The sequence below is a fragment of the Squalius cephalus genome, assembly GCF_949319135.1.
Source record: "Squalius cephalus genome assembly, chromosome: 15".
NCBI lineage: Eukaryota > Metazoa > Chordata > Actinopteri > Cypriniformes > Leuciscidae > Squalius > Squalius cephalus.
Genome location: NC_137136.1, coordinates 21,568,500 through 21,593,371, shown reverse-complemented (window position 1 = coordinate 21,593,371; position 24,872 = coordinate 21,568,500). Strand labels below are relative to the sequence as shown.

At 38.6% G+C, this 24,872-nt stretch overlaps 3 protein-coding genes across 4 annotated transcripts; all 3 read left to right on the top strand.

Annotated features, from left to right (window-relative positions):
* The first annotated feature begins 251 nt into the window (after window positions 1–251).
* On the top strand, window positions 252–3,592 carry upp1 (uridine phosphorylase 1). Its single transcript, XM_079894905.1, has 8 exons — window positions 252–392; window positions 563–625; window positions 1,030–1,141; window positions 1,237–1,395; window positions 1,749–1,863; window positions 2,027–2,236; window positions 2,335–2,481; window positions 2,747–3,592. Exons 2-8 carry the CDS (start codon window positions 576–578, stop codon window positions 2,893–2,895), a joined length of 942 nt encoding a protein of 313 aa, XP_079751031.1. The 5' UTR covers window positions 252–392; window positions 563–575; the 3' UTR covers window positions 2,896–3,592.
* Window positions 3,593–5,373: 1,781 nt separating this feature from the next.
* Window positions 5,374–12,184, top strand: stmn2a (stathmin 2a). Its single transcript, XM_079894802.1, has 5 exons — window positions 5,374–5,601; window positions 7,640–7,735; window positions 8,784–8,959; window positions 9,169–9,360; window positions 10,655–12,184. Exons 1-5 carry the CDS (start codon window positions 5,583–5,585, stop codon window positions 10,712–10,714), a joined length of 543 nt encoding a protein of 180 aa, XP_079750928.1. The 5' UTR covers window positions 5,374–5,582; the 3' UTR covers window positions 10,715–12,184.
* A 5,922-nt stretch (window positions 12,185–18,106) lies between these two features.
* On the top strand, window positions 18,107–20,752 carry fabp4b (fatty acid binding protein 4b). 2 transcript variants are annotated; one of them, XM_079895539.1, is made up of 4 exons: window positions 18,107–18,199; window positions 19,864–20,039; window positions 20,200–20,301; window positions 20,579–20,752. In XM_079895539.1, exons 1-4 carry the CDS (start codon window positions 18,169–18,171, stop codon window positions 20,630–20,632), a joined length of 363 nt encoding a protein of 120 aa, XP_079751665.1. In that variant the 5' UTR covers window positions 18,107–18,168; the 3' UTR covers window positions 20,633–20,752. The 2 variants fall into 2 exon arrangements, with proteins under 2 accessions (XP_079751665.1, XP_079751664.1); XM_079895538.1 differs by lacking the exon at window positions 18,107–18,199 and adding an exon at window positions 19,536–19,687.
* Window positions 20,753–24,872: the final 4,120 nt, after the last annotated feature.

Below are 24,872 nucleotides of genomic sequence, written 5' to 3'. Positions count from 1 at the left end.
AGTAAGTGTGACACATCTATAGTTAATGTAATGTGATTTCAGGTAAATTAAGCAACTTCTTAAAAATTAAAAAGTAGCCCAATGTTGTGTGATTTTTGAATGACGTCAGTAGTATCCAGCCTATGGAATCGAGGCCCCGCCCTTATCCTGATCGTTGCTATGAAGGACTTCTCAACTGTCCAATCCGTTGCTTCATCGAGCTCATCCTGCCGCAGGAGGAGGGGCTTGCGTGGAAAAAAAAAAAACACGATACTCGTGCGGGTGGCGTCACGTACACCAGCGGCACAGCCGGATGTTTTACACAGCAACCGCTACTGACAGAAACTGACCGTATTTTATCAAGTGACCTTCCCGGTGGACACTGAGTCAGGAGGCGTTATAAACATCTTACGGTAACGAACACTGAGCTTCATTGAGAGAGACTATTCTTTTAGGAATGCTGTTCAGTCAATTTTATTGTTCGACAGAGTTCATTCTGCATAAGTTAGATGTAATATTTATTTGTTATACCAGACGATTTTTTTTTACGTGGAAAAGTAATCTGTTGATGTGTCCATCTCAGGAGAAAACTGAAAATGCCGCTGGATGAAGAGAAGGATGAAGAGAAGAATGGAGCATGCGTTAGGTACGAATGAATCTAATGTGTTAGTGTGTAATTTACGTCCTTATGCCATGGGCTTTCAGCCCTTCCGTTTGATATGCCATTGAATGATTTATGTAGATATTTCATATTCTTTACCCAACTTAAAGCATTGTATAGCGCACTGGATAAATGACAGATTTCATTCGCTGGACACAAATGTTCCGTTTAAATTACATTCAGTTTTATGAAAAGTGATACAAAACGGAAATGATGTTCCCCACAGTGCCCTTCTCACGACCCCTGGGTTATAGTCCTCCTGACTGACTGTTAATGTTATGGTGTGTTGTTAAAGTTTTACTTTAAACCGTTTTCGTAATACTAGGGACAATAACCAACAGCTATGCTGTTTCACACCTAACTGTCAAACTTGTATTTTACCTGAATAGGTCAATATATGTGAACAATCCCCATTTAGACTCCATGACAGATGACATCCTTTACCATTTTAACCTGGGAACATCCACTCACGACTTGGCAGCGATGTTTGGAGATGTCAAAGTAAACTTTACTTTATTTCCTTTTCACTCTAAAACATGACACCTTCAGAATGATCTGGGTCTGTCTAACTCACTTGGTTGGACTTTTTGTTTCAGTTTGTGTGCGTAGGGGGAAGTCCATGGAGGATGAAGTCTTTCACTGAATACATTGCCAAAGAACTGGGGCTTTCAGGCACCAACGCAGAATATCCAAATATATGTGCAGGAACCGATCGCTACGCCATGTACAAAGTTGGGCCTGTGCTGTCTGTCAGTGTGAGTGAACTCAAACTCATCCATCTGTACACTACTATTCCAAAAGTTTGGGGTCAGTAAATGTTTCTTGAGCACCAACTCATCATATAAGAATGATTTCTGAAGGATTATGTGAAACTAAGTATGTTTACATGCACTCATTTTAATGGAAATGAATGTCACAAGATCATTTTGAATCTGACTGAGAAATCACATTCAGGCGTTTACATGCTTCATTTTTTTTTCAGGTCTACACCATCCCGTTCAATCAGGCCGTAATTAAATTTAGATCGCGCTCTGTCAGATCGATTGAGGTTTACGTCATTGCAAATGAAGTTTGTCTGAATATTAACATTGAATATTCTCTGTTCTAGCATGGCATGGGCATCCCATCAATCTCTATAATGTTGCATGAGCTTATCAAGCTCCTGTACCATGCCCGCTGCACTGATGTCACCGTAGTGCGCATCGGAACGTCAGGTGGAATAGGTACACTGCTTTTACCATTGAACTGTTTAATCAAAAGGGTGTTTCCATGCTTTCAAAATCAGCTCTGACCTCACCCTGGTGTTGTAAACCAGGAGATTTTTGTGAATCATTTCCTGAGTCTCAGAATTGTCTTTGAGCTGTTTTTTTGTCTGTCTTTTGTCAGGTTTAAAGCCAGGGACTGTGTTGATTACCAAACAGTCGGTGGATTCTGTGTTTCAGCCTCGCCTTGAGCAGATCATCCTGGGTAAACCAGTGGTCAGGAGCACAGAACTCGACGGGGAACTTGCAGAGGAGCTGCTTCAGTGTGGCAAAGACCTTGCAGAGTTTGACACCGTCATTGGTAACACAATGTGCACCCTTGACTTCTACGAAGGTAGAATTATTTTCAAATACACTCTTAAATATAATAGAATGTTATGATAATTTTGCACTGAGGTGTTTGCTGTATTTGAAGGCTCTGTCTTTGTACAGGTCAAGCACGGCTGGATGGGGCCTTCTGCTCATACAGCGAAGAAGATAAACAGAGATATCTTGCCGAAGCCTATGCCGCTGGGGTTCGTAACATTGAGATGGAGTCGTCTGTGTTTGCGGCCATGTGCAAACTGAGCAATCTTCGAGGTATGTCGTCTTTAACACACCAATTCTTCAAGTTAATGAGTAATACATCCACGAGTTTGTGTTGTTCCATTGGTTGTTTTGGTTAATGCAAATGGGCGTTTGTGCATTTGAAATGGGTGCTAGAGGTTTATGATCTTTTATTGCAGTTAGTCTGTTTGAGCTGACTGCTTTTGACCTCTTGTCAGACATTAAGCCTGCTAATGCTGTTTATTGTGGACTGGTTTTGATCTGATAATACGAAAGAGCTTTTTTCCTGTATTTTCAGCTGCGGTTGTGTGTGTAACACTGCTGGACAGACTGAAAGGAGACCAGCTGACCAGCTCTCATGACGTCCTGAATAACTACCAGCAGCGACCTCAGGCCCTGGTCGGACATTACATCAAAAAGAAGCTGAAAGCCTCCAAGAAAAGCTAGTTCACTACTAGTCAGAAAGCTTTCCAAGCAAACTTTCAGAACAGTCCTGAGCTGAAGGTAGGGAACAGTATAGTGCAGTTTTGATCAGGACAATGATTATATTAATATATGGTAAAAAGAAAAAACGCAGCTCTTATAAGTTGACCGATTTCATAAAAAATGACCAAAGTAACATAAATATCTTAAAAATTTTCTACGGTTTAACACTGCAGTTACTTACAAGCTCATATAGCTTCATTTACTTTTTTTTGAAATGGTAATAGGCACATTATGTTCTAGACGGTTTGATTTGTCTTAAATACCGGCTATTTATTATTGTTTTAAAATGCGCTGTATTTAAACTACTCCTGATGAAGTAGTTGTGTAAAAGGGAAAGATGTTTTAGAAATGAGAGAGAACTAAGCAGTTTTAGCACTAGTTACTTTATAAGAGTCCAAAGAGCCTTTTTAAATAACAGTAAATCTCTCTTGTTTATGTTTGTCACTGTATGGTTTTGCTACAAACAAACTGTTTGTAAAATTCTACTGTAATGATCACAATCGTCTTAAAATATTATGCAATATTTCATTAAGTTTGCAATGTTTAACATGCAAAGTGTTATTTTAATTATGTCACTGAATGTTTTGTTTTACACCTTTCTGAGAAAAAAACCCACAAAGATTAAATAATTCAATAAATGAAAGTTGAATGAAGTTAATTTGTCTCATAAATGCAAAAAAAAACAAGTGTTAACAATGTGACAACATTATTATGCACATCAAAGTCCATTAAGACTTGAACATTAGAATATTAAAATATAAAAATGTAATAGAGAATATTAATAGAAATGTCTGACTGAGTCTCGGAGCCTACTGAGTTGCCTCAACAGCAATTATGTTTGTATGCAAGCCTTTTAGATATATTTGATATATATACTGTATATTTACTGTTATAAACATAAAATTAACCTAGCATGGTGGTTTAGACCTTTATGACTTTATCCAACAATTGAAATGAAACAATGTCATAATTTTAGCATATTACATCTATTTCATTTGTTTAATTATGCTTGGTTTCCCTATTAACCCTTTTCACATTTCCGGGTTTCTCAGAAGCGGAAGTCATCATAGTTGGGTAAACTTTAAATATATATATTTTTTTGTGTTCCCATTTGCTCAAATAGCAAAAGAAAAACTCGTTGCTATTGTTTTCACAACTTTCAAAAAGAGGAAAAAATAGATGGAGATTGAAAACGGCAGTCAGAAGAGAGGAAGATGTCGATTTTACCTTCACTCCCATAGACGCTGTATTAAAAACACCCAGTGCCGTTAACTCGTTTTTTTTTTATAATTTATTGCAAAGGTAATATAATACAAAGTATAGTAGCCTATATTATAAATGTACATAAATGTCAAAAAAAGAAGTAAAAATATTAAAAATAATCTTTTGCAGGATTTACGTTGCTGATGACCATTATAACGCGTCATCACAGTCTGTGAAAAGGGTCCATTACAAAAATGTAACATTGCTTAAAATTGTGACAAAACATAATTTACACCCTTTGTACATCACACAAAACAAGTAAATCTCATTCCATCTTATCTCACAAATTAAGTTATTGTAAAAAATCACATAATAATAATAAACTTTATTTTATATAGCACCTTCTCAAGGCACTTCTCAAGGCACAAAAATACAAGGGAAAAAAATTCACTGATAGAGAAACAAAGCGTAACAAAAAAACACAACAAAATATTTAAAAACATTTTAAAAAAGCTATGTATCTCTATGAGAAGGGTTCCAGAGTCTATTAATGAGCAAATGACGTTTAGGAATATATAACGTTATAAGCGCAGACAGATCTGAGGGGCAGGACCATGCAGTGCCTTATATGTGAGCATAAGGATTTTAAAATCAACATGACTGGGAGCCAGTGCAAAAACTTCAGTATTAGAGTGATGTGTTATATATCTTTCTTAAACCAACATTTGGTCCCAAAGTGGCAGTTTAATCAAATAAAAACTCTGTTTCCAATTTTGCCTTTTTTATGATTGTTTATTTAATGTTGATGTTTATTAATTGTTACGAAATTACAGAAATTAAAATTATAGACATTTGTAACAGGGTTTTAATATTACAGCTAATATTATATTTGATTTTGTCCTTGTAATGGATCAATGAAATTAAATGGATCATTGTTGTTTGCGATTGCTGTGATGTCATATGAGTGACAGGTTGTCCCGCCCCCGCGGCAGTAAACACGTCATCGGAGAAGAGATTTCATTGCAAGACGGAGGGGGAAGTTATTTTGAGTAAAGATTACGGTGGTATATCATAACAAAAAATGATGTGAACGGATAAATCATTTAGAATCCTAAAATATTCCATAAAAAAAAGAATAGATTTCATGGTGTATTTGATCCAAGTACATGGCTAAAATATAGTGGACCGTTACAGCATCTAGCGCTCGATGAGATGCAGGCCAGTTTTTTTCCTCCCACACACGTCAGTGAAGTGAAGTGCTGCCTGTGGCCAATCTGCTTTTGCGCGCGGACTGGATCATAAGTCAGCCGCTCCCATTCCTCACATCTCTCCGCGCTCCTCATTGTGCTCTGCTGACTCAGTGCCTTAAGCATCATCCGCTCTCAACGCCACTGGTACAAACCACGACCATTGTGGAAAATAACACGGATTCAAGAAAGGACACCATGGCCAAAACAGCTATCGGTACGTGCTGCGCATTTCTTCACTTGTCATCTTAATCTATTGTTGCATTTGGAAACGCGTCAGTGGAGACTGAATATGTCTATGAAAAGATCCACTGAGTGTTATACCATGTAGCCTACCATCTATATAGAATATATACAATTCTATATTAAAAAATATTTTTCACATATAGCCTATTCGTGCATGAAACACATTGTACAGCTAAAAGCAACTGCGACTAGAGTCTACGTTTACATGATCGGAGGCATCCTAGAAAGGTACGTTTGGCATTTCCCCCATTAATATAGTTTAGAATATTCAGTGAAGTGATTGTACCTTGCATTATGAATTAGAATAAATGGCGTACTTCGTACATTTCTGAATATAGTGGCATGTATGGAAGATGATTGGCGATGGCGCACCTGCTCCTGCTGCCTCGCATCATAATGCAGAAAGACCGCACCCAAGAAACGCTGCCCAGACAATATAGCCATAAAAACACACACACATACCTCCTCACGGAGCATTTACCTTAATAAGACATATTTAACCAGCGATACTTGCTTAATAAGGAGTAATCGTGAAAATTAGAGCAGCTTTTTTGTTATGGATGTCATCGTCCTTGTTTCATAGTCATGAAGTCTGAGTGCTCTCATAAACTGGCATCAAGGATAAGGTGACAGATTCTCATTCACACTCCATTTTATGTTTTAAAATAGCCACTTTATTATAAACTGAGAGCAGACTAATAAGGCTTGTCTAGAGATATAACACACAGGCCTGGCTCATTCATCACGTGCATTGTTATAATAAGCTATAACAACACTGATATTGCTCTGCTCATTTTAGTATATATAAAAAAAAAAAATCTAAATGATCTATTGTGTTTATTTCCCTTGTAAAATCAGCCTCTATTTTGTTGTGGAGTCTGGTCCATGCAATTCATGACCAGATGGCATGGGCGGATTTCACTGTGCATTTTTTTTTTCGGGCTCTGGGTATCTTGTAGAATTACTGAAGCAGTAAAGTCGACTTTTCCGAATATATCATGGGCTGTTCTGTCAGGATGCATTGATCAGTGCAAGGCTCCTGAGCCGTGGGCCTGCTTGTTGATATTGTTAAGAGTTGCAGGAGGCCGAGGAGACGTAGATTGGGAGACCGGCCAGCCCTGCAGCAGTGGGATGCTGCATGGTGGCCTTTGCAGCACCGGACAAATAAGTATTGACACTATTTTGGACACCAGTATGTGACCCTGGCAGGAAATTGCTCCTGCGTGTGATTTGGACATTGAAAGTATGGGATATGATAACTACCTGATGACTATCATATTTACTTTATTTTCTTATACGTGTCTCCTAGTCTGACTGATGTCTGACTGTAATTTTCTAGCTAATGTGCTTGTAATCTGTAAAACGCTACAGAGGGCAGGAAATGGGAAGTGTCATTAGTGTGCCTGCTGCATTTTTCATGAGTCTGCCAGCTCCATTTGTTTGAATGTAGAAAAGTCTCTCAGTAGACTCCATTTTTATGCTTTGTTGTATTTCAGTATTGCATTTATCCACTATGATTTTTCTAAGTTGCAAGTATGTTTTACAAGAAAATGCTTTTTCGAAATTTCACATTTAATGCAGTGTTGCTTGCCATTTCTTTGTATTTGTGAAATCTACTAGCAATTTTCTGAGTGAAAACTTAAATCCTACACTTTTTTCAGTGTGTATATATAGTGATAGTGTTTCGAAATGTCCCATATTTTTTATGTATGTTCACTGAATTCCTGATGAATCTACTTTTTTCATTGTTCATAGCTGTAATGATGATAATAATAAGCTTTTGAAAAGAGCTAATGTAGCTAAAGTAGCAGTGTCAATCAGTCACTCAGTTGAAGCATCATAGAGACAGACACTCAGAGATGAAGTACAGGGTATGTTATAGCCCCCAATTGAATCCTCTAGAGACTGGGTGATATGCTCCGGCCTGTAAAGTTCAGCACATTTGTGCTTGAGTAGCCTATAGTGGATGTGTGTACGACTAACAAGGGACCAATTTTGTGTTGTTCCAGCATACAAAGAGAAGATGAAGGAGCTGTCCATGCTCTCGCTCATTTGCTCCTGCTTCAGCCCACAGACGCGCAACAACCTCGTCTGTGAGTTTGAAGGTAAGCGAGAGAACATATTCGTTTTCATTTGAAGCAATATAATATTATATATGAAATGCATGTTGTATGCTATTTTGGTAACATTTTACAATAATGTTCCATTTGTTAGCATTAGTCATCTACATTAGTTAACATGACTTTACAATGAAAAATAGTTATAATTTTTTTTAATGTTAATTTCAGCGTTTACGAAAACATTAAAATCAAAAGTTGTCTCTGTTACCTGAGCTAACATGATCTAACAATGAACAGTTGTATTTTTATTACCAAATGTGTATTACTAAAGATTAATAACTACTGTAACAAATGTATTGTAAATTTTTTGTCAATGTTGTTAGTTAACATTAGCTGGGGCTTTGTTGTGAAGTGGTAATGATATTTTATAAAAGAAATAATACATTTGACATAATAAATATAAGGAAATATAAGATGTTTATATAATAAATATAAATAAATAAATATAAGAACATATTTAAAATGCTGATAATTTCTTGATCAGAATCTTGATTAATTATGCTCTGAAATTTATGAATTGAAAGCCCATTTGCACCACATAAGAAAAAAAATCATCCTTTAGTAAATCACAATTATGACATAAAAAGCTGAAAAAATGTCAAATTGATATAAAAAGTCTTATTACATTCTAAGTCATAGTTATGAGATAAGTTGAAATTATGACAAAACGTCTAAATTATGAGATAAAAAGACAAAATTAAACATTTTGTCATAATTATGACTTGTTACTTAATTAGTAATTAGTGTAATAATTTCGACTAATATTCTAATCGACTAATGTCAACTCGACTTTTTATCTCATAACTATGACTTAGTATCTATTGTATCTCATAGTATCTCATTATTATGTTATCATTTCTAATTTTTGGCATAATTATGACTTAGTATGTCTCAATTTTGACTTTATCTCATGATTATGACTTTTTTTTCTTATGTGGAGGAAATGGGCTTCCATAATGAACTGACATGCATTCATTGAATCTATGACTGCTTTATTAAGTGAGGTCATTTAACATTGGTCATTGTCTTGTAGATATGGAAGTAAAGCCCATAAACAAAAGGGCATCAGGCCAGGCCTTCGAGGTGATCCTGAAACCGCCCTCACCTGTGTCAGATGTGGCCCACAGCATCACCTCCCCTCCAAAGAAGCGGGATGTGTCACTGGAAGACATCCAGAAGAAATTGGAGGCTGCTGAGGACCGCAGGAGGGTGAGTGGAAGTGAATGTATAGAAGCTTACTTATCTGTAGCAATAAAGCTTAGAATTTTATTAACACAGACAAGTGTACATGAATCAATGCATCAATAAATATTATTCTACCACTTTGAAATCCATTTAACCCTCAGGATTCAGGAAATGTATACCCTTCCATGCCTTAATGCTTGAATGCTCATGTATATAATGACTTTCCTCAACAGTCCCAGGAAGCTCAGGTGCTCAAAGCTCTGGCTGAGAAACGTGAGCATGAGAGAGATGTGCTGCTCAAAGCCATGGAGGAGAACAGCAACTTCAGCAAGATGGCAGAGGAAAAGCTCATCCTGAAGATGGAGCAGATCAAGGAAAACCGGGAGGCTTACCTGGCAGCCATGATGGATCGCTTGCATGAGAAGGTGAGCAAAATCGTTACACACTATATATATAAAATTATTTAAAATATTATTTATATAGTAAGTTAATTGCTTATTTTTTATACTATTGCATTATATCTAATAATAAATAATAATAAATTAGTTTGTTAGTTAGAGGTACACTATGTAACTTTTGGCCCTGAATTCTTCATTTTGTGGAAGGACATTGTTTTGGTTGTGCTTCAGCTCTGTGTGACTGCGGATGAATATGGTTCTTTCTCATTACTTAAAAAAGAGAGAGAGATTATCCTACTGTTAATAAAACATTCACTATATGTTTAAAGGAACATGCCACCGTTTTTTGAAATAGGGGTTATTCACCGTCTCCCCTACATTTAGATAGTTGGGCAAACGCATTTTTGTCTCAGTGCATGCATTGTCTTAGTCTGGCAGCGCCGCCGCTAGCTTAGCTTAGCATAATGAATTGAATCCTTTGTTGCCGGATAGCATGTCGTGAGTAAAAGTGATAAAAAAAAACTAACGAATTACTTCTTGTGGCCTGCGTATTCACATCGAGTACAAATAGTAATGCAGATTAAGTCTAGGTGATTCCCTAGGCAGATATTGACTTGGGACTATTGAGGGGGAAGCACAGGCAAAGCACTGACACTTGGGCGCAGAGATATCACGCTGATGCAACACCTGAAATCTGCTATCTCTGCGCCCAAGTAGGTTTTTTTTTTTTGGATCACTTTTACTCACGACATGGGTACAACAGGATTCCATTTATTATGCTAAGCTAAGCTAGCGGCGGCGCTGCCAGACTAAGACAATGCATGCATTGAGACAAAAATGCGTTTGCCTACCTATCTAAATGTAGGGGATATGGTGAATAACCCTATTTCAAAAAACGGTGGGGTCTGGGGTGTTCCTTTAAGAGATGTAATCAGTTTAGATGGAAGGGATCTCAAGCTGGCTTAAGACATTGCTGTAGCTTTACCCATTAATAGACACGGTACTTCCTTGAAAAATAAATTCCAGCACAGCGTTACAACGACCCTAATGAAATGACCCTTCACAATAGATAATGCTTTACAATGAACTCTGTTAGAGAACGAAAACCATCACAGTCTATAATATAAACACTTATAATAGGCTCACCATTGTGAATCAGGGTAAGACAAAAACATGTTTGTATTGATGTATTGACTCATTTAAATGCTGTTAATTTTGAACAACAAAAAAGTTAGTGTACCTTTAATTATTCTTATGTATGCTTAAATTAATGATCAGTATTATAGTATGTGATACTATGTGTCTGTTTTGGTCCTATCAGGAGCGACATGCTGCAATTGTCCGCAGGAACAAGGAGCTGAGGGAAGAGCTAATAGCATGAAGTTCTCCTCCTCCTCCTCATACTCTTCATCAGCCAACCTGTCATCCTATCCTGTCATCCTATCCTGCTTACGCACACTCACACACAACCACTGGTCAAAACCAGTCAAAACAACTAGTATCACACTCGTATACTGTTTGAACGGTCTTGCTTGATTTCATAGAGTAATGGGAAGACACAAGTATTATTTTGTAAATACATCTTTTTTATCTATCTATCTATCTATCTATCTATCTATCTATCTATCTATCTATCTATCTATCTATCTATCTATCTATCTATCTATCTATCTATCTATCTATCTATCAGATTGAATGATAACAAATCAAATGTATCAAATCTACACGATACATTGTTAATTCTTTTATTATTATTGTAAGTCAGTTTCTCAGTTTTTATGTTTTGTTTTTTTTCGATTCAGGCACGTCTGGTTTGATCATGTGAAAGGTTTTTGGTGTTGTGAGAAAGCTGCTCGCTTACGTTTGCAGTGTTAAATGATGTGAAGTTTGGTGTAATTGTGAAGAATGCAAAAAGCTTCAGTGCTCAGGCCCCAGGTCAACATAGATTTACATTTTAAAAAGCAAACATACCCCAAGACTCATAAATATATATTGCACTTAAGTTTATATACAGCATGATCAAGACATAGCTACTTTTTCCTGACCAAATAGCTTGAGATATGAGTACTGAAACGAATAAAAACATGTTCATAGTGTCTCATTTGAAATTCTGTATTTTAGTTCCTTTGCTTAACCTCTGTGAAATGAAATATCCCTTTCTTGAAATGTTATGAACATCTGCATGTCGACATCTGCAAACGTACTCTTTTGTTGGCTGACGATTGGAAACAGTGCACCCTTTCTGGACCCTTTGGACTAGACAGCTTGATATCGCCTGCATTATATTAAAAGGAAAGAATAACCAGCCAGTTCCTATCCTGTTGCTCTATTTGGTGGCCTGCTCCACACCCACACATTGATTCAGGCCTTCGGCTCTCAAGGCTGATGTTTGTCATCTGTCTTTAGCAGGACATCTTCATTAGTACAGCGGTGTAATTAAAGGAGTTGTATCTCCCCGAATGTTCTGACGTGTTTGGCTTGATAAAATAGGTAACATCTTTACCAGCTGAATGTATCCCCATATACTCCCAACTACAGCCTTTGACGTGTGACTATTTTCTATTTGGTTTATTTTGGTGAGATTGGAGTGAGTGTGTGTACTGTAAGTGTGTGTCCATGTTAGGTTGACCGAGCATTTGTGTCCTTTCTCTCCAGAGGTGAAGTGATGGGCAGATGCAGAATATGCACTGAATGATTATGATTTTATTTCGATTCATTTTCTTTCTTTTTTTAGATCACTGTCTCTTCTATAAATATGCTTGAAGTGTCTCCGGCTGCCAAACTTGTCTTTTCCCCTCTCATTTCTGTGTGTGCAAACTTTGGTGAAAATAAAGGTTTGGGGTTCTGTGAACATGGTAGACTGTTGTTTGCTTTTTTATATAGCTTTTCGTAATGTCATTATAGCGCTTCACCAGCAGATGACAGTAAAGCTATTGTAACATGGGCTAAGCGAAAATGTAAATATCTAATCATTCAATTGCATGGCAGTAACTCTATGCATGTAGGCATGCAGACATGGTAAAGACGATCTGCTGAAGTTCAAATTGGGCAACAGAAGATTGGAAAAACGTTGCCTGGTCTGATGAGTCTCTATCTCTGCTGCGACATTCATATGGTAAGGTAAGAATTTGGCGTAAACAATGTGAAAGCATGGCTCCATCCTGCCTTGTATCAACGGTTCAGGCTGCCGGTGGTGGTGTAATGGTGTGGAGGATATTTTCTTGGCACACTTTGGGCCCCTTATTACCAATGAGCATCGTTTAAACACAACCTGAGTTTTGTTGCTGACCATGTCCACTCCTTTATGACCACAGTGGACAGTCTGAATCTGACGGCTACTTCCAGAAGGAAAACGCACCATGTTGTCAAAAAGCTCAAATCGTCTCAAACTGGTTTCTTGAACATGACAGTGAGTTCATTAAGTAAGTAAGTAAAGTATATTTATATAGCACCTTTCACAGACGAGGAAGGGTCACAAAGTGCTTTACAGTAAAAAATAATAATATCAAAACAAATAAAATAACAGCTGTACAAATAGGCTACCATAGAAATGTAATAAATGCCAAACCATATTTTTAATTAAAAAGCTTGTCCAAGAAGATGTGTCTTCAGGTTTTTAAAAAAAAAAAAATCCTCAGAAGCCATAGTTCTTCTCAATGCTAAAGAGAGAGAGTTCCATAGCCTTGGAGCCACAACACAGAAAGCACAGTCACCTCTTGTCTTAAGATGTGTTCTGGGAATAGTTAAAAGGATTGGCCTGAAGACCTCAGAGACCGAGGGGTGTGTGCATGTAATAAATCTTGGATGTAGGGTGCTTGACCATGTAAAGCTCTGTAAGTTATGACTAAAGTTTTAAAATGCGCTCTTAAACCAATAGGAAGCTCTTAAACTTGAATGGCCTCCACTGTCACCAGATCTCAATCCAATAGAGCACCTTTGGGATGTGGTGGAATGGGAAATTCGCATCATAAATATATCATGTCAGTGTGAACCAAAATCTCAGAGGAATGTTTCCAGCACCTTGTTGAATCTATGCCATGAATAATTAAGGCAGTTCTGAAGGCAAAAGGGGGTCCAACCCGGTACTATATATATATATATATGTATGTATATGTATGTGTGTGTATATATATATATGTGTGTGTGTGTGTGTGTGTGTGTGTGTGTGTGTGTGTGTGTGTATGTGTGTGCATATGTTTGCTTTGAATGTTACAGTATACTTTAATAGTAAGTACTGTTACTGTAATGAAATATAATATAAAACTATTTATCTTGCATATATCTGTTTTGAATGTTAGATTTAAATTATACTATTCTTGTTACTGTAATTGCAAGCTGTTCCGAACATGCACCACATGCGAAAGGAATAAAACATAAAAAATGAAATATTTGTGCTAAATATAAAAATATATATAATATAAGCTATATAATAATATAAACTCAAATATAAAACATTCAAAGCAAACATGATATAATTATCTCTTTTGTATTGTCTTATTTGACAGAATTTCTATAATCCAAAACTGCAAACAAACTTTTGAGCAAATGCATGCCATCATTTTAGAGGGCAAAAAAGAAAACCCTTTTGACAGGAAAGTTTGTCTCATTCTTTCCACACGGATTCCACTTTACCAGCTGCTCAGCAGCAGTGAGAGCAGGTTCAGCCTGTGGGAAAATATGCGGAAGGGAGTAATTGATGCTAGTGCAGCAGAACAAGCAATAACATAATCATCCCTCTGCAAGAAGCCTGTTATTGCCCTACATTTTCTTATTTTCCCCCTCGTTCTGCTCTCTACAGATTCCTAAAACTAATTATTGTTTTGTTGAGTGCAGATATTTGCACTCAAAGACCTTTGTGCTATATTGTGTACTCCATTATGGTTTGCTTCATTCTGTATTTTGTGGTTTCAACCACATAATTGTGATCCCCTAAAGTCCCCTAATGTGCTATTTTCATGTGCTGCACTGTTTGTGAAGGGAGTAGATTAACTTGACACACAAGCACTAGTAAATATTGTTTACACATGCAACTTTTTTTCCGTAAATTACTATTTACAATTCTAAAGACAGTCACATTTGCTTGTACTTAATTAATAGCAGTTATCTGGTATAGATCAGAGATTGAACAGCAACGTATGTATGACTAATTAAGGGGAATTAATGTCTGTGTTTTATGAATTAATAATTGGAGGTGAGCTTGATGCCGATGCACCTGCACTGCCAGCGTGTTTGTACAGCGGAAGGCACAAAAATTAATATGAAAGTCTTCATGATTTTTAATAATAGATTCATTGATGTGAAATGAGTATAGGATGCAATCATGACACCATATGGTGAGAGAATCAATAAACATGTTAAATACATTCTAATGACTTTATATTATCCAGGCATGACCTGCATTTCTGTCTTGAAAAGATTTATTTTTAATGAATAATATTGGCATATGATTGAAATGGAATATTTGTAAATTGATTTTAGATTTTATTTTTGTTTTAATTAAACTGAACATTTGCGTTAGAGTTACAATTATAAAGGTCCAAAGATGAAGATGAGTCAAAGGTTCCAATGCAAATGTATTTAATAAAGATATAAACACAGATAATCCACTACATAACAGCATGTCTACACACAAACAATAACCGACAATGAACTGAGGAAACACAGGAACTTAAGTATACAAAGATAACGAACTCATATACAAACAGCAGTGATGATTAATGAATATCTATGGTAACAAACATGTGGCGGGAAACATGAACAAAGACAACAGGACATAATAACAAGCAAACTAAAAGTCCATGAAAAGTGAAAACTAAACTGACAGTTTGTGACATTACGAGAAGGCGTGGCCTCGTGCTGTGGTAAGGGAGACGAGGCAGTTTAGGAGGCGGATGAGGAGCAGGCGAATGGTTGGTATTTGGAGGTTTGGTTGGCAGGAGAGGCCAGGGAGGAACCGGAGGTGGCAGAAACCAGGGATGTGATGATGGGTGTGACCAGGATGGAGCAGAAGGTGGTAGAAGCCAGAGTGATGTGATAACAGGGTGATTCCCAGCTCCCCACGGCGGCGTTGCCGGAGAGAGGAACCATGGTGGTACGGAGTTTAACACCACCATGAGGACGTCGCTGATGGAGAAGGAGCCCTGGGCGCAGACGGAGGGTAGACGGATCTGCACGACACTGATGGCATCGACGACCGTGATGGATCTGCCACAACGACCCCCCGAGGTGGAGCTGAAGATCCAGAGGTCTGCGTCGGAAACGGTGTGACTGAGGACTGTCGCGAAGCCTGAGGGAGGGCGGAGCCAGCCTGAGCCGCAGGGGTAGAGTCCATGGCGATAGGCTGGCAAGGTCTGACCCAGGCGGAGCTGGCAGGTCAAGGGAGCCCGGTGACGTTGCGGGCCTGATGGTCGACAGGAGCCAAGGGAGGGAGCAGTGGAGGCAGAGGAGTTAGGGCGACGGCCCGAGGTGGAGTAGCAGGGACAGTGGCCAGAGGCAGAGCCAGGGAATCCCCCAGCCCAGTCGAGGATGGCTCATGGGATGTCTCAGGTGAATCCCCGATGCAGTGAGGAGGTAAGGGATGAACAATGGGGTAGACAGGAGGTGACAAAGACAGGGCGGGAACTAGAGGTGGTGGTAGAAAAGGGAGGGAAGGTGGGATCAGCATATCAGTCTCCCAGTCCAGCACGCACTCACTGCGATGAGGTTGTGGACGTGGAACTCCTCCATTCTTTCAGACTCCACTAGTATTTACTCTGTCACAGGCTCGGTGACCGTCTCACACTCCAGGTCAGACGTAAGGGGCTCAGGCTCCGGTGCGATGGTGGGCATATCCACTTCCATTGCCGTTGGCAGCTCCATCGTGCCAGGCGCTGGCACTCAATCTGCTGGGAGCTCTGGCTGTTGCTCCGTGTCGCAGGGTGGTAGTGGACTGGGCACTGGGTCCGGTGATGAGATGGACCGGGGGTATAACCTCTCTAGACAAGGCAGAATCGCATTCCTCCATCTGAGTCCTTGCATGTCTGGGAGGTCTACTTGATGTTCGTAGTTCGCCCTGATCCAATACAGAGGTTTGATTATTTTGTCATCAAATGGTGAACGAATGGAAAGGTGGCAGAATTGAAGGGTGTAGTCCAACAAATTTTGGCCACGCATGGCCAGTGTAGCAAATTCAGCTGCATAATCCCTTTTGTGGTCAGTTATTCTGTTTCAATTATAAAGGTCCAAAGATGAAGATGAGTCAAAAGGTAGTGATGTTACGTTCTGTGTGCGTGTGTCGAGAAATCCCAGAAGATTTCAGTGAAGCACGTATCGAGGCCATAGACAGTAAAAGAAATGGACACAGCGACCCCATAGACTTCGACGGAGACCAGTGAAGTCAATTAGAAGCACTCTCTTCCTGATGGCTGAGCGTACTGCGCAGCCTCAAACTGAGCTTGACGACGTAGATGTGACGTGAGCAACCTGTCTGACAGTTGTAAGTCTTCTAGTAGCTGTGCCAAGAGAAATCTGAATCATTCCCTTCCGAATCTTGCAGAGACGGAGAGCGTGAGCAGGAGCTGTCCATGAGCTAGGAGCAGGAGCAACTTTTGGTAAGTATTCTGATTAATTATTTTGTCATTTTGCCTCCACATCCCCCCAATTGCCTGCGAGCTTCTCCTCCTGTCTATACAGTAATTTCTCTACTGTGCGACAGAGAGTCGCGTGGTTATGACGCAATCCTTAGCCTATTTTTACAAAAACGGATTCTACGGGGCCATAACGTAAGATACAAGGTAATGGAGCCTTTTTATACATTGTCGTGTTTCTTTAGAAATAAACAATGGACAAATAGAGTCTTTAAACGCCTCAGATGTAAAGTTATTCGCTGTCAAAGTGACGCCAAAATGAATGGGAGTCAATGGAATGCTAACAGCAGGTGATGGCTTGTTAGCCAATGGATGCCCCCATAGAAGGTACGCTTTCCGGATGCTGGATTACCCCCTTGATTGAGGCTTCTAACGCTTTAGACCAATGATGTCATTAATGACGTCCGAAGCCTCGCTTCCGCTTGACTGGTTCAGGAAGCAGTTTGAATATTGGCGTGATATTTTGACATTGAAACCCATGGGATCCCCTCAAAATGTGTGGTTGTAAAAGAGGTGAGTTTGGGTTATTTGATAGTTTTGCATGTTGTTTCGATAGAGCCAGCAAGAAAGAGAAAGTTTTCCCCTGTATGGGAATACTTTGATCTGATTTCTCCAGAGTTATGTTATACAAGCATTATATACCACCAGAAAATACACATTATATTCATATAAATAGATTAGTCTATCTGGAAATTGATTTTTTCTTCACCGTTATTTCTAAGCCTTAACTGGTGCAAAATACAGTGTATTACAGATCACATCAGGTCATCTGTAATGTATCTGTAATGTAATGTAGCCTCTATTGTTTTACACTCTTTGACCACCAGGTAGTATTGTGAGCAAATGAAGCCTCAGGAAATGAACCCTTTTGTGAACCACTTGGCTGAAAAGCTTCAATGCTTCATGAGGCTTCATCTCACCACCACTATCAAAAGGTTCCAATGCAAATGTATTTAATAAAGATATAAATTCAGATAATCCACAACATAACAGCGTGTCTACACACAAACAATAACTGACAATGAACTGAGGAAACACAGGAACTTAAGTATACAAAGATAACGAACTCATATACAAACAGCTGTGATGATTAAATGAATATCCATGGTAACAAACAAGTGGCGGGAAATGTGAACAAAGTCAACAGGAAATAATGGTTGCGTCCAAAAACTTAGGCAGCTGACTTGTTGCCTCACTGCCCTATCAAGCAATGAATCTGCAGGCAGTGTTTGCGCACGAAGGTACCTCACAAAACTGATTTCAGACAGACTTCTGAGGCAGCGTAAAAGTTTAATGATCTACAACAAAATAGAGTGAGCTTTGGTGAAAACTAAGTGAATATTTAATGACTAATAGTAATGTCTCGCTAGAAATTACATCAGGGGAAAACGTTGATCAAAAATGTACATTTACACACAAACTGACGACCAGCCGCAAATTTCAGACGCCATCTTTATTTTTCTAGCTCAACTGTCACAGAATGGAAAGCACAGGATTGTAGGATATCAAAGGCAGTGAAGGATCCACCTATGCGGCCTTCAAAAATCGATCAGATGAAGGTATGGAGACAGGAAGTGAAACTAACATTCGGACATGCCTTGATGCCTTCCTACCTTGGAATGCGTCCTCCGAAGGCAGCATTTATCAGCTTTAGGACACAGCCAATGATGAGCAAACTAAAAGTCCATAAAAATGAAAACTAAACTGACAGTTCATGACATGTATGGTTTGGATGTTGAGAGGACAAAATAGCCTACTAATTCAATTAATCTGACAAAAACACAGGAAAAAAGTAAATACCTTTATCATCCGACTTTTTAAGGTAAAATTATTTTGAAAATATAAAGCTTGAAATTGCTGAATTAATTTGCTTATAAAATCTCTCAGATGAATTATGATTGTAAGTTATGACTGAGGATTGCTGTGGATTTGAAATGTTGTTTATGATGGCAGAGCTGAGACTTCTTGCAGTGATTTTAGATTGAATACCAAATTGTGAACACTATCTCTGTTTGACATGTCAGTGTAACTTCCAGCACTGACCCTGAGAGAATAAAAACAGAAACCCTATTGATGGCCCATCTGTGTGACTATAATGCTCTTTAATATCAGGACTATAATCCTGCCGCCTATTCTTTGTTGCAGAATTGCTTTAGCCTATTATTAATCATCACCAGTAGATGTCACCGTTTCCTTTCTGCACTAAACAGCGAGATTTATTAACCTATTTATGGACTTGTGCCAATTTTGAACTGTTATGCTCATCAAGAACAAAGCTTCAGTTTTGCTCTTGATGTGCAGTCTGTGATATCTAAACTAAATGTCTTATTATTATTATTATTATTATTATTAGCATGATCAACATGCCCACTTTATTTATTCTACAGAAGTAAACTATTTTTTTTATATGGCTTGACTTTTGACCTTGTATTTAAATACAGATCTATCAAGCCCTCCCCTTTTAAAATCTGTCATCCAATCAAATTCTCAAATATCACAGCAATGCTACTGATTGGTCAGCGGGTGGTTACTCTTATCCCTGCACTCTTTAAATCTCCCTCTGGTCTGCGCTTTTGCAACACTTTATAGCCTATACATATATTAAAGAGTAAAACGTCTTGTCTTGTAATTATCCTGTTGTTTCTTTGTTGTAACAATGGTTGAGCAATTCGTTGGTAAATGGAAAATGACTTCAAGTGACAATTTTGATGAATACATGAAGGCTGTAGGTAAGACAGAAATCGACTACTGTTATTGTAAATACACAATAATAACTATGTTTGTAGCCTACTATGTTTTGTTTTCATGCACTTATGTCAGAATGCAACTTTTTGTCCAGTTGTAGGCCTACAGTCATGCACCTGTTGTAATACCATAATGTAATTTTTTGTTTTGCTGGTTGCAGGTGCTGGTTTTGCCTCTCGGCAAATGGCTAACCTAGCAAAACCCAGTCTGACGATTGCTTTGGATGACCAGGGGTTCATCTCTATGAAAGCTGTCACTACTTTCAAGACACTGGAAATTAAATTCAAATTAGATGAAGAATTTGATGAGACGACAGCAGATGACAGAAAAGTGAAGGCAAGGGCATTGAAACAAACAAAGAAATAAATGTGTGTGTTTTTTGCTTAAAAAATGTGGTTAAAAAAAGGACACATAATGCTTATATATATATATATTTTTTTTTTTTAAGCATTATGTGTCCTTTCATTTTCATTCATTTCTTCATTCTCTCATTCAGACTATTATGAGCCTTGCAGATGGTAAACTTATCCAAACGCAGACCTGGGAGGGGAAGAGCACAATAATTGAAAGAGAGGTTCTGGACACCAAAATGATAGCGGTATGTGTACAAGTCAAATGCTTTCTTTAGCTATGAAAAATGTATAAAAATTATATTATAAAATAAAATATTAATTATATATATATATATATATATATATATATATATATATATATATATATATATATATATATACATACACACACACACAATTATATTATAATATTTTATTAGAAAACCATCTGGTTTGATTAGGCTTTTAAGTGTTGCATCCATAGTTAATCTCTCTCTCTCTCTCTCTCTCTCTCTCTCTCCTTTTTTCCACTTATCTGTACAGAAATGCACCATGGATGATGTGGTCGCTATCAGGACATATGAGAAAGATGCATGACCGGATCAAACTGTGTTTCAAGACAGATTAAAAACTTTGTTAGCTTTTAATGACTGACTCTTAATTTGATATATGATATATAAATTGCTTTGTTGCAATAAAAACCTTTTTTTGCTTTATAAACATAATAAAATAATAAAAAAGATCAAATGTCTCTTTACTCATTATTGATTGGATATAAATGATTTTTGTTCCTATATAAGAACAAAATATATGAGCAAATAGGTAAAGAATTGGAAAATAATTACATGAAATTAGTTAAATACACACACAGCATAACTTAACATAATTAGAATTAAATAATCCTAATGTAGACACTTTCATTTGAATTTGGACAGATAAAATGGTAATCAACATGTAAAAAAAAGTTGCTGCCTTAAATTAAGTACAATCAAGTTGAATGTTTAAGTCATTTCAACTTAAATTACATTAAACTGACTTTGAAAAATGAGTTGAATCTTGAAAATGGCTTAACTTTTTGACGAGTTAAAGCAATGTAAAAACACATCTTGTAATAACTCATTGATCATATATTTTTTTACAGTGCAAGTTTACAAGGTCAGATCAAGTTCTGCTAGTTCAATGCTATTGCACATTTCTCTCTTCAGACTCTCCTTAGAGATTTCAAAGGCAGCTAATGCAACATTGCAGCTCTAGAATAAAAATGATATCAATTGCCATGAAACAGCTGCCACATTATGAGCCTGCATCATGCCCAATACTGTTTTCCATGCAAAATGATTCATGTTTCCATTCATCTGTGTTGTAAAATTCAAACCGCAAATGACTGCTATGGCAAGATGCTTAACATCCAATCACATACGTAAAAAGATATCATCCGAGCACCATTCATCAGCACCTCCTATAGTGCCCAGTGAACATGTGATGTGTTAATCCTCAGCAGTCGAGTTCACAATAGTTTCCTGAGTCTAATAACCTCAATACCCCCAGGATTAGCACTACTTTAGCAGTTGGAGTGGCTGACCATGCACTCCTTGCAAACTTCTGCTTCTAAAATATTTATTCCTCTTCTGTGATCCTAATCTTACCGAGTATTATAATGCAATTTATATTAAAGCATGTGGTATGAAAGAGGATTTTGATTTACTTGTAAGGATTACTGTGCATTCATCAGGACCCAAGTTAGGGTATACTTTGACCAAATAATGTTTTAGGAGAGGCAACAAGTATTGTGCATTGATATGCTTTTAATTAGCTTGCTGGAAACCATTCTTTTCTTTCAGTCTTCCTACGAGTCCACACTTTCATGATGTAACGCCGCTTTGACTGTCAGGAAGAAGTCTGCTGCGAAGCTCGCTTCAGTGCGGGCTCAATGAAAGTGCACGTTGAGAGCGCATATCGACCGCAAAGGGGGCAAACTTTCAAAAAAGTCCAGTACAAATGTTACTGCCACTCATCAACGGCAGCTGTCACAGTTGCTAGGCGACAAGAACAGTCCTCCGTAGGCTAGAACGTCCCACAACAACGCTCAGTCCGACCTTCGTGGCCTTCAAAGGATCCAGCCTCTGAAGTCTGAGTCCTTTGAAGGATGCAGCCTCTGAATTGGGACACACTGTGTATTTAAGTTCCTCTTTGTGCTCCTTTCAGTTGTCTGGTATTGTTTGTGTGTTCACTCTTATTGAGTTCTACTCGCTGGTCCATTGCTGTTTCTAGCCATTGGATTACCTGAGTTTACTTTGTTTCACTTTATTTCAATAAAAGGACTTATATTTGATCTTATCTGCCTCTCCTCTTTATCATCATGCTTACTACATTGCAGAATACCAGACCTTAAAAGAAATGAAGCTGGATCTTGCCTCCATTAATTTCGCTCCAATGGGGAGCTCTAACAGACCCAACGGGACCACGATTTTTATGTTTCAGGGAGGTAGAGACATATGTGGATGAATTAGTCCGTGTCAGTAACCTCACCCATTGCAATATTGTGAAGGGGTTTTGGATCGGACTGGACGATGAGATCCAGCTGTTAATGCTATGGGGAAACTCCTGCTGGACGTAAATGGATCTTCTTTAACTGTGGGCTAGGTAGAAGAGGATCCCGCCGCCAGAGTCCAGCCCCACTCACCATCCATCACCAGCCCAGAGCCAGACCCAGCGACCACACTCTCCGCAGATAAGGAGCCAGAGCACACCACAGACAGAGACCCATCATTACCCACCATGGACATCACTCCTGAGGCTAAGCCCACAACGGAGACAGCTGCAGAGTCCGTCCCGGAAGAGATGCCTGAGGTCCCGTCTAATCAGGTGTGTGAGCCAGCCATTACATCCGTGCCTGTGGGAGTTTTAGTGGAGCTGGATAAGGAAGAATGGCTCCACCTCGTCCCTCTGAGTACTCAGCTCCACCTCGGACTGTTGACCCTTCAGCTCCAAAGGACTCCTTCGTCCCACCAGCTCCGCACTGGTCAGTTGTCACTCCACCAATGCCAAGGACTTCCAGGCTGTCGAATGCGCTCCATTCCTCAACCCCTACGGCATCCCTCAGGCTCCACCGGGGTCCTCACTCACACCAACATCGCCTTAAGGTACGTAATAAATAATACACTGGCTAACCTTTTGAGCAATGTTATTGGGTAATGTTGCTGTCAACGGGCAACCAGGTGAGACACTAAATTCTCCGATCTAAATTATCCAGATAGCAATTTGTTGCCCATTCTCAGTGTAAAAGTGCCAAAACAACAATCGCTCTGCAACATTAGCTGCGGTCGGGCCAGTGCGAGCCAGGGCTTTAAACGGGTCGTGCAGGGCTAAAAGCCTCGGGCCTGTAGCACCGAGCCCAAAACCACGCTGCGTTCCCACTGTGGGGCCAGAAGCTCCACAGCGCTTCACTAAAACACGCCCGTAACATGCCTCTCTGGAACAATGTCACACAAACCCATCATTTCACCAACAAATGGAAGTTTTATCAGAAAACTAATCAGAAAGAAATCACTGGAAACAGCGAGATCGCAAAACGAACATGATAAAAGCGACCGTTTGCCGTTGTACAGTGGAAACGCGGCTAATGCCCAGCAACATTGCACAAAAAGTTGCCCCGTGTATCATCACCTTCAGTCTTCCAGGCCCACTCAAGCAATGTTGCTGGGTCTTGAGGTCCATCGGACGTCGCCTGGGCCTCACTATCTTCCTGCGTCACCTCAGTCGGTTTGGCTCAAATTACCATCTTGGCTCCTCCCTCCATCACCGCCATTTCCTGGGTCAGTCTGAAATCTCGTCTACCGTCCGTACCTCCTTGGACCCTACCACCATCCACTCCTCCATGGGCCCTTTCACCGTCATCTCCTCCATGGCTTCTCCTGCTGTCTTCTCCGTCCTGGTTCCTCCCATCTGCCCCCTATGGGTTTTCAGAGCCTCCCTCTTTTCCCTCGATCTACCCATCACGGGAAATCACAGCTTCGTTGCTGGTTTTGTTTTACGTTATTTAAATAAAAGGACTTATATTTGATATTATCTTTATCGGACTTACTACATTACAATAATGTTCACAATTAAAAAATATTATTTTCATATTATTTTCATAATTAATTATTTGTATTATTAATATATACAATTAAGTGTTATTTTCATTAATTATTCTTCTCATACATACAATTATAACAATTATGATATATTATAGGCTAATTATATATTGTTTATTATTATTATTATTATTTAACAACAGCAGAAACAAAAAAAAAATGATGATATTAATAATAATCCTTCTAAAAAAAAAAACCCAAATGCTGTATTTCTGTACGGCTTCAGGCAGTGTTATATCAAATGATGTAAGCTTTATAGGGTCATGAGACAGGTTTAAGTCTGAGAGAGTGAAGCCTTGCATTTTCTCTCAATGGTCCATTGTTTTCAAGACTTTACTTATAAGGGACACCCTTTTAAGAATGCCCTTACAGCTTAAAATGTCATGGAATTTGATGATATTACCCTGCAGCAGGAGCGAACTGTTGGATTTGAATTAGCCTGTCAAGTAATTAAAGGGATGGTTCACCCAAAAATGAAAATTCTGTCATCATTTACTCTCCCTCAAGTTGTTCCAAACCTGTATGAATTTCTTTCTACTGCTGAACGCAAAAGAATATATATGGGTAACCAAACAGTTGATGGGCCCCATTGACTTTTATAGTATGAAAAAAAGACAAAGAAAGGAGAAAAGTGGATACAAAAGGTACAAAAAATATGAGTTTAACAGAGATCACTGTAAACTCTTAGACAGAGTTTATAT